The sequence below is a fragment of the Nelusetta ayraudi genome, unplaced genomic scaffold (assembly GCF_046127955.1).
Source record: "Nelusetta ayraudi isolate G7.1 ecotype Tasmania unplaced genomic scaffold, CSIRO-AGI_Nayr_v1 ptg000097l, whole genome shotgun sequence".
Lineage (NCBI taxonomy): Eukaryota > Metazoa > Chordata > Actinopteri > Tetraodontiformes > Monacanthidae > Nelusetta > Nelusetta ayraudi.
Window position 1 is genome coordinate 2,267,527 of NW_027466147.1, and position 12,793 is coordinate 2,280,319.

At 49.5% G+C, this 12,793-nt stretch overlaps 1 protein-coding gene across 2 annotated transcripts in view; it reads right to left on the bottom strand.

The window, feature by feature from the left end:
• Window positions 1–207: 207 nt before the first annotated feature.
• The window catches only part of LOC142902761 (complexin-2-like), a 37,424-nt gene continuing 24,838 nt past the window's right edge, over window positions 208–12,793 (bottom strand). For both annotated transcript variants that reach the window (XM_076048179.1, XM_076048181.1), the window contains exons 3-4: window positions 2,681–2,856; window positions 208–515 (exon numbers count right to left, since the gene is read on the bottom strand). In XM_076048179.1, the coding sequence (XP_075904294.1) occupies window positions 321–515; window positions 2,681–2,856 (371 nt within the window). In that variant the 3' untranslated portion in view covers window positions 208–320. The remainder of the gene's footprint in view (window positions 516–2,680; window positions 2,857–12,793) is intronic.

Genomic DNA, 12,793 nt, shown 5'->3' on the forward strand with positions numbered 1-12,793 from the left:
ATATTTATATTTATATATAACCCGAGGCTATTTACAAACAAAAAGTGTGGATGATGGGCGGAGTCGGGACTCGGTCTGAGCGAGCGACGGCTTGAAAGAAAAACGTGTGGCGAGAGTCGCCGCTGAAGGTGGAAACTCGCGACACGCAAGCCCAAGCCGAGGACACCGAGAGGCGAGGATGAGGTGGGGCGGGGGAGGCTTGGGGGGGGTGGCGGCGGCGGGCGGGGGGGTGTGGGGGACCAAAAGGGGGCTAATCTGGGTCTGGATGGACGCTTCGCAAAGGAGCCGCAGACGACTGCGTTTCACCCGGGCGACGCCAGTTACTTTTTATTGAACATATCCATCAGCGGGGTGGGGATGAATTTCATGACCGTGTCCACGATGCTCTCCTCCTCCTCCTCGTCGCCGCAGCCGGTGGGCACCGCCTTCTTGGGGCGGGTCAGGCTGCCCTCGGAGGCTTGCTCCATGGCGGCCGCCGCCTCCGCCTCCTTCTCCTCCTTCTTCTTGATGCCGTACTGGAGCGGGGAGACAAAGCAGACATAAAAAAAAATAAGAGGTCTCGCTCGGTAAATATGGCTTTGGAACGAGATTAGGAAAGGCCCGAGATATTCATCACCGGGAAACCACCGGCCGCACCGCTAATCCACTGAAACCTGATTTGTGCTCGGGTGCTGGCTACTGCGCACCAGAGGAGCAGAATGTGGCCGCTTTGTCCAGCTGTGGAGGGACGTGGACGCAAACGCAAAACTGAACAATTGTAGCGCAAATGGTGCTGATTCATCTCAACCAGGAGGGAGTGGACGGCCACAGCCAAGACGTCGAAGACGTTCAATATTGTCGAGACGCAGCGCTTTTCAAAGTTCCTTTCACTGCCCACTGCCGAATCATCCAATCATGTTGTTTCACCACCTCAAGGTAAATCTTTGCTACATAACAGAACATCAATGAGCTGGCGAGCCAACGCCTTAGGTTGTGTATCATCTTTACCTACCGAACAGATAATGAGAGTAACGCATAGAACGTAACTGATCACGTTTCTGCAGGAGAGATGATGTGTTTCTGGATTGAGTTTGATTGAAATTTCACTGCTGATCACGTCAGAGCCGAGGGTACGATGAACTCGTTTGGTCTCATTGAGCATTTTGTTGGCGTTGCGAGCAGTAAGCTTTGCCTAGAAGGACTTCAAACCAGTGGGTGAACAGGATCCTGCCATGATGCCTCCATATTTGCCAAAAGAGCAAAAACCCAAAGCAGCCGGGGGGTGGGGGTTGGGGGAGAAGCTTGGCGAGCTCGGCGAGGCCGGTGGAGCGAGCAGCGCTGCGGAGAACGAGCCGCTCTCCTCCGTGACATCTGGCTCCGGCTCCGCCTGCCGCGCCCGCTGATGTGATTCCGCAGCAGTAAATAACTGGAGAAGAAAACGGCCGGCGTCCATTTCGTTTGGGAACGGCTCAATCAATAGTGTGTGTGTGTAGACGCCGTGGCGCCAGACCCCTCTCTGGCCGTTACGTAAAGCCCATTTGCGGCCAATTCGACATCAGACTAGAGGCGGGAAAAAAAACAAAAGCGGCTTCTCTCTACGATTGGATCTCGTTATTTTGCTGCTATGATGGCGTATCGCTGACGGACGGGCAGAAACGGAGAAAATGGCCCTTGATAGTCGGGTAGGAATCCTCGCTGCGTCTCCTTCTGGCGCTTTTGTTTGCTCGCCGCCGTCGCCTCTGCACAAATCTCTCCCTCTTTGTCTTGCTCGCCCTCAGACCCGCACCGCTACCAATGAAGGGCTGCGTCGGCCACTCTGTTTACTGCCGCAATCAAACGCTCTTCTGAGATAACAGCCCGGTGTTCGGCTGCGAGCGGCTGCTGGCTCGTCAAAGCCCCCGGAGATACTTGCAAACGGGCCAATGGGAGGGCTTCTTTTGCTCCCCCTCCACTTTCTAGTGGTCAAATATTGAGTCCAATTTATCAAGTGGGACCCTGGAAATGACAATTTTATTACCAATGAATGAAATACTTGACACAGCAACAAGGATCCTATTTGCTGTCGAGCTACGCTTGCTTTTGCTTTAATTAGGTCCTTCTGTGGCACCTAAACGTGGAATATCAGGGAGTCTTCCAGACACACGAAGACGACCGATGTCGAAAATGTATGAAAAACACAAGCGTGTGTTATTTGGAGTAGGGTAGTAAGTAATGCATCAACAAGGATGTTCTAAAAACACACTTTCAAGCGAAATCTTTCCATTGAGAATGAGCCAATCAGAGTTCATCAGATCTGCTTAGCTGCCAGGTGCCTAAGAAGGGCAGCGTGGATGAGAAGACCTGATGCGCTACCGAGCACGAAGAGGAAGGTGACGACGGTGGGCGGAGTCTGACCGAGGTCGGTGCAGTGAGATTGAGATTTCATATTTTCGAAAGTTCCTAAAAATCAATTCTGTCTAAAAACAGCGGCTCTAAAACTTCTTGTTGTTCTTGTGTCAGCGTCCTGCCTGACAGCGTGTACACAGATGTTAGTTCGTGGATGTTTGTTTATTTATTTATTTCAATAATGAGATGCGTGCCGCTCCTATCAAAACAATCCCGTTGACCTTGTCAGCGCGGCAGACAGCGCAGCCTTCCTGCTCTCCGGGGAACCGACACAGCGGGGAACCGTCTGGCAAGCGCTGGTGCTCGCTGCCGTTACCTTGTCTCTGATGCCCTGCCGGATGTTTTCTCTCTCCGACTCCATCTTGGCGTACTTGGCCTTCCTCTCCTCCTCCTGTTGCCTCAGCGCCTCTTGCCTCTCCTCCTCCTTCTTCTGAGCGTCGGGGTCCTTCTCCTCCTCCCCGCCGAGCATCTTGCCCATGTCTTTGGTGGCCCCTGTTGGCAAAAAAACCAAAACAAAACGCGTCTTACACCTTCATATTGACGGCTGCTTCAAAGCTTTTTACAATTGCGTCAAGCATTTTGGACACGTCGTCCCGTCCTCTCGCGGGCCAATCAGAGAGCAGCTCGCTGTGGCCTCGAATGAGACGGAGAGAAACGATCACCCGCAGGAGCCGCGAATCATCCGGCCGTTCTCTTGACGGCCGTGGTGGAGCTCCAACCTGCTTCGCTGCTCCAGGCCACGACCCCAGAATGAAACGACTCTTCCGTCTCACCTCTCGTCTTCTCACATCGAGAGACTTTAAGGGTGAGAACCGTGCGTTGTCAAAGACTTAGCCGAGATGCTTTGGGGTCACATTTAAAGGGATAACTCGCTCGGAATCAAAGATTCGGCACCGTGACTGTGGACTCTGTGTCTTATTTTCCAGTCTGCGTTGACATGCTGGTGTTTGATGGTTGAAGGAAAGGAAAAATATGACGTTTGCACAGCCGCATGTTTTCACGCAAATTGTCTTCTGTACGACTTTCAGAGTCCGGGCATTGGGGAGAACCTAAGACCCTCCCGCTGACACCGTGATGAGTAACCAAAGCACAAAATATTAATTTTGTGAGAACTCTCCCTTTAGATCAGGCGTAGGCAAACTACGGCCTGGGGACCGTATGCAGTCCGCTAAACTTTTTTTGTTTTCCCCTATGAGGTGGCTCACCAAAACATTCATTTATCTGCCCTTTGTGGCCCACCAGTCAACGAGGTTGCCCACCCCTGCTTTAGGTAATTGTCGCGTCTTGTTTCAAAGTGATTTATTTTCCCCTGTTCAGGGGGTAATTCAAACGCCACCGCCGCCGCCAGACACTTTCCACTTCTCGGTACAGACTCCGAAGAACATCTCACGCTCCGTCTCCCCGACGCCTCCTCCCACCATTAGCGCCTCCGTGTGCGCTCGTCGTCTCTCCGGAGGGACGTCTCCGAGACACGGCCATCTGCCTCGGCTGTGAAAGACGACAAGACGGCGGCGACCTCCGGGGCTCTTGGCGGCGGGCCGAAGCGGCCGCGTCAACAGGCCAGGATAAACTCTGGTCTGTCAGTCAGGGGGGAGGAGGGGGGCAGTAGTAATTAATAAACAGGCTCGATGGTGTTATTTAATAATTTTTTTTCCCACAGAGTGATGTGTTGGCAACACTCTGAATGCCAACACATGTTGGGGCCCGGTAGGGTCAGAGGTCCGGAGGGTTTCTGTCAACACCAAGAATCTTTGGCTGGTTGACGTTCGTGTTTCAGACTGTGATGAAATATTTAACCGCCTTTGTTAACTGAGGTAGGAAGAGTCGTGCGGTGGCCGAGAGTGTTCACTGTACCACTAACAACGGCAACGCATACATAAACCAGTGACGCGAATGACTTTTTAATGTACTGCAAACGCCACAGAGAAGAACAAACGACAACAGGAGCGTTTCCAAGGGGACGTCGATCAGTGACGGACCTGCATCCACACACACACACTCAGAATTCTGATACCATATCTAAGTGGTTTTGGTTTTTGTTTCTCTTTTTATTTGAAGTGACTTTGGATAAATGCAGAATTCAGTGTCGCAATCAGGTCCGTCACTGATAGTCGTCCCCTTGGAAACGCTCCTGCTGCTGTGTAAAAAAAATCTAGACAGTTTTTGTTTGTCTGCTTGTTTTTTGGAGCATGAATAATGATGAAAAGCTGAGTCCGTGATGAAAACTAAACCCGAACATCGGTAGAACACAATACTGGGATCTTCTTTTACTCTTCTTCCAAGTTGAGTTGCCGCAGTGATGTTTCGCCTCCCACCGAGTCAATTTTTATCATCCAATAACGCGCCTCCTCCTGCAGCCGCCCACTCCTTCCCCTTAAAAATAATTAAGAAAAAAATTGGTCTGGGAGGTATCATGTTGTTGCAGCAGCTGCACATTGCATCCTATCTGAATGTCTCTCATAAATAATTTATTAAAGTTGGAGTATCTGCTGTGAATAAGTAATGGCAAGAGTCTAAATATAAACTGTGTTTTCGCCTCTAGGTGCGGAATATCTTCATCTCTACTTTAATCAAAAGTGGTGGCCTGGTTTCAACCCTGATTAGTTTCAAAGTTTTAATTTGGTTTCATCATGAATGAAGACTAATAAAGCTCCAGGATGTTTTTTTTTTTCCTGTAATTTTTGGCACAACAAAACACTGGGGATTGTTATAAATTCCATGTTTGCTTGTATTTAGCGGCGTCTTGCAGTAAGAGTTGCGCAGGCGGTGATTCGGCTCAGCCGCTGAACTTTTCTTTTCCAACTTTGTTGCTTGTTGCTCAAGGAGATTTCGCTCATTTTGAGATTTCACTCTTTAAGCGCTCTCAAAAGAGGCCCACTGGGTACTTCATCTCTCTGAAGAATTGGAAATTCTCTTAATCGCATGTCTCCAGCTCATCTGAGACAATAAATTCCTCCATGGCCAAAGAAAGTTTTCAAAGCAGTTCAAGCTCAACTTTGAAGCCGACGGACTGAAACTAAAATTAGAGAGCCGCGCTTCGCGTATTCACTTTTAGATATTACGCCCTACTTTAAGGCCAAAAAACCCCACTATTCCCTTCTCATTAGCACTGGACCGAACTCTAAATGATTGATTCTGGCTGTGAAAAGATAAAAAAGACATGGATTTGGGCCACGACATTGAGATATTTTGGAGCCGAATCTGAATGTGAACATAACAGAAAATCCCAGACAGTTAATATTGTTTAACATCCTTTAATCTGTCTTGTCTCAACATTTTGCTTCTTTTCTCGTGAAACTCAGACACCTTTAGCTTTTCTGTCAGCGCGTCCTGCTGCCTTGCAAGTGACGCTTTATCTTTATCTTTTGTTTCATTTCCTCTTCCCTGAAATTTCCACCTGACTGATCAGGATGCTCAGGGCTAATTAGCTCGTCTGATTGCGACAAAGTCTCCGCGTAGCTACGCGAGACGTCTCCTTTCCCAGAAGCCCCTGCGCTGCTTTGTTTTTTTTTTGGTTTACTTTTTTTTTTTTTTCCATCGGCGTCCTCGCACGCTAACAGCTGTTGAGCGCTCGAGCGTAAAAGGAGGACGGAAGGCTCCAGAGAGAGAACCGACTACGGTCGGAGAAGCACCATGAATCTGGTCTGAAGATCTTAATGAGGAACCGCGAGGAACAACTCATCACTCGTCACGCGACGGGAAATTTGTCTGCAGAAAGAAAGAGCTCAACCACACAGTTGTGGAAATCAGAGCAGGATTACATACATGACGGCGACTGCTGCTCTGCAAACCGTGAAAACCAGCGATTTCAGATGTCGAGGCATTTCAATGGGGGGAGGTTAAGCGTCGACTTCGTGCAGTCCGGCTAATCGGCCGCACATTCATCTTCAAATCATCCGTCCGGACCGTGAACGAGCGCTCACGGCCGACTCCGATTCCAGCTGACACTTATTTCCATCCTCATAACCCTCAACAGTGTGGAGCTTCGGTCCACCAAGCCGACTCACCTCGGCCTTGATGGGATTTTTTTTTTTTTAGGTCGGCTGAAGCCCCGGGGCTGGGGGAGAACGACGTATTTGACTCCTCAACAGGATGAAACGGAAATAAAAGGATGAAGGAGGAGATGAAGGAGTTTGGACGCCGGGGCAACACGAGTCACGCAAAAGATTATATAATGGTTTTAGATGTGGATGGGCTTTATGTGCCCAGTTAGTCAAAAGCCACTGAACCAAGGTTTGCTCACACTGATCTGTGTCCACATCCAGCCAGTGAATCCTGGGACATAAGAAAAGTTCCGCTTTTAATCCTTTATTCTCTCTGCAATCCTTTTAAACGAATATGCTAAGTCACTCCGTTCTGGAAATCACTAAACAGCGGGCTAATTGTGCGGTTTTCTAGTCATCCTGACCATGTGAAGCTGCTCTACTTAAATGCTGGAATTTAAAAAAAAAATAAAGCTCCGGCTCTGGACTGAAAGTGTGGGACACTGGAATGAGGACGAGTCGCTCTGGACCCTGACAGCCGAAGTTAAATGAGCCAACGTCCTTCAGGCTCCAAGAGCGTTTTTTTTTTTTTTTTTTTCATCGCAGGCCCATCAGAGCAGAAACTACCAGCTTCGTGCCGCAGGAAGGCCGAAGCCAAACGAGGGAGATTCCCCGCGGAGCCCAAAGGCACTCAGAGAAGGACAAAGAGGATGAGGAAGAAAAAAAAAACAAAGGACAAGTGAGCTGAAAATGAAAAGAAAAAACAATCGAGGACAGAGGGTGAAAAAAAGGTTAAGTAGACGGAGAGTGCATAAGAAGATCGTTTCCAGCTCGACGCAGCAGATTAAAGAGCGGCGTGATCAGAGGGAGAAACAAAGACTGAGTCAGAAATCAAAGACTGGGCAGAGAGACACGGCGAGATGAGAGCGAGCCGAGAGTGATTCACACCAGTTCCAGCAGCGATAGAGAGAAGAGCCGGCCTGTGATTGAATAGTGGCTGATACACAGGGAGCCGTGTAAGGGGAAAATGCGAGCGACGACAAGACCAAACACATTTGCAGAGACATAATAAAAGAGCTTTTGTGAAGCCGACGGCTCGGCGCATGGAGGACTCGGTCGTAGTTTTCCCTTCGATTGTCTTCATTCCCCCGACTGCTTCACTGTGACTGACAGAATCCATCAGTCCGGGCCCACCAGGACGGGTGGGCCAGAGACCACCAGAAGCCCAGAGACCACCAGGGGCCACCAGGACGGGTGGGCCAGAGACCACCAGAAGCCCAGAGACCACCAGGGGCCACCAGGACGGGTGGGCCAGAGACCACCAGAAGCCCAGAGACCACCAGGGGCCACCAGGACAAGTGGGCCAGAGACCACCAGAAGCCCAGAGACCACCAGGGGCCACCAGGACTAGTGGGCCAGAGACCACCAGGGGCCCAGGGACCACCAGGGGCCACCAGGACGGGTGGGCCAGAGACCACCAGAAGCCCAGAGACCACCAGGGGCCACCAGGACAAGTGGGCCAGAGACCACCAGGGGACCAGGGACCACCAGGGCCAGTGGGGTCGTGGTTCCTTGGTCGACTCTTAATTGATGGCCCTTAGTTAAGCAGGATAAAAATGCCCTGACTTATAAACAGTCACATGTAAGACTAATCTATTCAGTTTACCCCAAAATGGGCCAGTAGTATTTGCACATTGTCACATAATTTCTGCTAGTTTCCCTCCGCGATTATGAAATGATGTAAATACGACTCAATACTGCCCCACAGACAGATAGTTCTATATTTTGAGTGAACTATTCCTTAGTTCATGATCCATCCAGCCTTGAACATTGGACAACGACTCTCTCACTTTACTAGTATTCCACATAGGCCAGTCATTTTTTGTCAACCCTCACCCTAACCCCCTAATCCTAATCTTCCCAGGCACCACTTGCCTTACTCTGCCTCTGATTGGCTCATCAGACAAACACCTAAATTGAACCAATCTAAGCAACAAAGGCAATGAGTACTCGCCAATTAGAGGCGGTGTAGAGTGGGTCATGCCCTCACCATCCTATGAACGCAAATCAGACCACTTGATATACTCAATATACTTGCTTATACCCTGCACTACACCACTGCCCAGCCATCCAGAGACCACCTGGGGCTTCAGCAGCTAAGAGGAAATATTCACCCTGGTCCTCACTGGGTCCCAGTGGAACAAAATAAAAACGCTGTGGGAGGGGTCGAGTCTCTCAAGCCTCCTTTTTTTTAAAAAAAAACAAAAAACAGAAAATTCTTGTTCTCGCCCGACTGGTTTGTTTTCACCATTCTCTCCAGCACAAAACAAGCTGCATTAAACTGCATCACAGCAAACCCTGCTGGGCCCCAAACGGTCCACAAAAAGCCAATTAGCTGATGGAAATAATGTGAGTTGCGAGTTTTAAGTGCAACTGCAGTGGTGAGCAGAACAGAGAGAAAAGTCAAGGCGTTTTCACGACGCAGGAAGTTTTTCACCAGAAGAAAATGGAAGGCTTTGGCTCTCTGGAAGCCCGGCAAAGACAGCAAAGGTACTATTTGTGAGAGGTAAAAAGCACAATCTTACTGTTCCATGCTGACAACGAGTAGCTAGTAATTCATCTCTGGGACTTGAAATTCTTCTATAAGTGAGTCAGAGAGTCAAGTTTTTCTTCTGGTTACAACTTGATCCTCAATCCAAGGAGTTACTGGTCCAGAACCACTGGGCGGTTTTCAGATGAGATGTTTTTAAGTATTAGTAATTCATTGTCTCATTGCTTGAGGAGGCTGCATAAGTAAAAAAAAAAAAAATTCACTGTCAAAAAAAAAACATGGTTAAAACAAAGAAAAAATGCTGCAGAAAAATGTTGGTCTTTCCCACATCAAACTACTTTGCACTTCTTCATTCAGACCATGTCTGCAGGTTGGAAAATGCACCACAACTCACCGCAATACCTGCCGCTGCACACAAGCCAGAGGAGCCGTTCAGGTGGCGGCGTGGGCTGCGTTCAAACAGCCACATCTCGCCAACCAACCAAGGACTCGCACCAATCACGGCTGCGTGTCAAGGCTTTTAAAGAAGCGCGGCCGCTTCTCCAAACTCCCACACAGAGTTGTGTCAATGTCAGACCTCGGAAAAGATGACATAAAGTGGGGGGGAAAAATTGGGAAAAGAAAATCCTCCATTGTTCAAACCGCACTGAGTCACAGTGAGCTGTCTGCGGCGGCCTTTGACAGCTATTGACTTTTCTTTTCCTTTTTTTCCCCGTTCCACTAAGGGCCATGGTTTTTTGGGGACACGTTCATCCTTGGAGAGCCTGAAAAACACTTTGGTTGGGTGAAAGAAGAGAGTAAATCCCCCTGCTGAGTGAAGAGAAGTGCTTATTTTGTGGCCAAGAGTGACAGTGCAACTGGGATGAGATTATTTTACCACTAATGGTGCCAAGTCAAAGTGCTTTTGGAGGACACAGAGTCCCTTTAGCCCTCGACGGCTTGGCTAACTAGGAGAGAGCCAGTCTGGGTTCGTTCACGTTGACCGTCACGGCAACTCTATCAGCTTCAAGCCCCCCCCTCTCCCCCCAGGCTACCAGGACGGGCTGCCCAGACACCACCAGGGGCCCAGAGACCACCAGGATATCAGTCAGCACAATTGCCGACGCTCAGGAAGCGACATGAAAAGGTGGCGGCGTCTCTCCAGCCTCTTTTTTAAGAAAGTTCTTGTCCCCCCCACACTGGTTTGTTGTCAATCATTCTCTCAGCACGAAACAAATGTCAAACCGAAACACAGAAAACTCTGGTGGGCCGCAAATGGTCGACAAAAAGCCAATTAGCTGATAATGTGAGATGGGCTGGTTAAAGTTCTGAGTGTGCGTCGGCAGCGGTGGCGGCAAACAGCACAGGGTTGTAATCAAGCAGAGATCGTGAATGTTTTTCGCTTAAAGAAAAATAAAGGGAGAAATAAAGGAAATAAGGAAGGAAATAAAGGAAGATCAAACCGACCGTTTCAATTGAATTGTTTCAACATTTCTCCCTTCACCAGCGACGTGGAGGAGGTTTAAAACACGCTCTCACCTAATTGTTGTTTAGACCACCTATCAAGTTCAGCAAGAAATTTGATTGGCCATCTTTTCCCCGAAAAAAGAACAACAATATTACAAGATACACAATGACATCGCCAACATACTGCTGTATTTTTCTCCTCTCTGTGTTTGGCGGCTTGTTTTTCTTTGCCCTTCACGCCCCACTGGGCTTCCCTCACAGGAGGAAGCAACGAACGCTGCCACGCCGCTGCCGCGTCTGATGGTTTCTTTTTAAGAGGCTGATATTGGAAATTGATCCACACAAATTGAAGTGAAAAGCGCGGGTGGCACGCGGCTGTTCGGCCGCCGCGAGGTCACACCATCGACCGGCACGGCTGGAGTCGCCCTCCAGGAGATTAACCAACCGTCTGACGGCTCCAAGGCCGAAGATCCGGCTCTGAAGAAGAAGAAGAGATCCTTTCATTTTTTTTTCAGCCACCTGCAGGGATGAACTCGGTATCAGATGGCCCTTTGAAAGCCTAATGTTCAATCCAATGTGTTTTTTTCTCCCTTATTCCCGTCACGCTGTGGCGGCAGGTTCTCTGGCCGTGATGTGAAAAGATCTATTTTTAAAAACAGCTCCACAGACCTTCGCATTCAAGGTCAGGCGTTTGAACGCTAGTCGTCCTTTTTGGGGTTCATTTGAATATTCATTATCCGGAGCAGCCGTTCAGCGTGCTCGGAAGTGTCGTTGGCCATCTGTGCAGCCGAAATCAAACGTGCGTTCACTGAGGTGATGTATTGCCGCCTCGGAAAACTGGCCTTGCCGAAGAAGTACCGGAGGTAGACAGCAGGGGGCGGCGTCCCGCAGGTGTCCTCATTTGGCCCGAACTGATTGAACGGCTGACGCCCGTCCAAACGTTGGGCCTTTTGCTTGTTCTCCGCGTGTCAAACGGCAGCAGATGTTCCACCCAGACAGACTCGCCAAGATTCGACTCCCAACGAAAACCGCCGGATCTCGGGACGAGATCCCTCCCACCCCTCCGCCCAGGATTTCTCTCGCCAAAGAGTGAACGTCTGCGTCATCCGTAGCCGCACTCTGAGATAAACAGGGTCTCACACAGCATCTGTTATTGAAATTTAAACCCCAATTTAGCCGCCGCCTGCGAAGCGCTAAAGCTCCCATAAGGTTTTACCGAACAATTAGCTCTGCAAAAGTGCTTTAATGCGACAGTAAAGAAACAAAGCAAACCCAGAAAGGAAGAAGCTCATCAGTGCCTGAGCGGGGGGAAAAAAATGGTAGAATGACTTTTATGGGCCGTTCACCTTCTTTTCCAGATGGACGGTTAAAGTTGTCGGGATTGTGCGCCTCCAAAGTGCCTGAGTAATTGCTTTTTTGTCATAACAATAAATCTCAATCCATCAAAAGCTTGTTCTGGTGATTGTGGCTGTGAATATATTTATCCGGTCGGGCTCGTATGCGGCAGGTTCCTTCGCTGGGATCAATTCCGTCTGCCTTTCACGCGACAGAGATTAGTTTTGTGGAGCGGAAGCAGAAACGTCTCTGAAAACACTGCGCTCGAAATAATCACATCAGAAGTGTAAGAAGCAGGGGGAAGCCCAGGATGGATTTCATGCTGAGGCGATGAATTTCTCTGTCTTTGGCTGAAGGCGTTGGGGGGGGAGGGGGAACAATTTCTACGTATCTCAGCAGGAACAAAACAAAACAAAAAAAAACTGCTGAAGGCAGACGTCGAAAGTTTGCAAATGTAAACTTCTGACAAAATATGTTTAGAATGCACATAAATATCACCGCCTCACTGGAGTGACTTGATTGCTGAGTGCGACGTGATGAAGGTCTCGCTGAGTCTTTTCCCAGATGGTCGTGTGGAATTAAATCCGAGCTTCGGCAGCAAACGCGGAGCTATTTTAAAAGAACCTCCGGAAGTCACGTCGACAACACCTCTCGGTGTGTGAACCAGGAGGGTGACGATACCACACACACACGCGCGCACACGCACACACACACACACACACACACACACACACGCACGCGCTCTTCCTGTGAGCCTTCGCTCCTGTTCTCGCTCCCAACATACCTGAGTTGTCGCCTCTGACTCACCGGGGTCGATCAGCAGCTTCACCAATTAGCAGATCCCTTCCTCTCGGGCCCGCGGAGTGAGTGCGGTCGCGGGAGCGCCGCCTTTTCCCTTTGCAGCCAATTTACACGAGTGCCTGTTGGCGAGATCTCTAACATCCCTCAAAGAAACCCAACTCGTTTTCGAGATTAAAAGTCTTCCTCCTGCATAATCGCACGCTGCTTGGTGTCATATCTGACTGTTCGCTTCTGTTCCTCTCTGCAGGTAATTTGGCCCCGTGGGGATGGAGGAGGCAGCTGCAGGAGCCTTCTTCCACCCTCGACATTATTT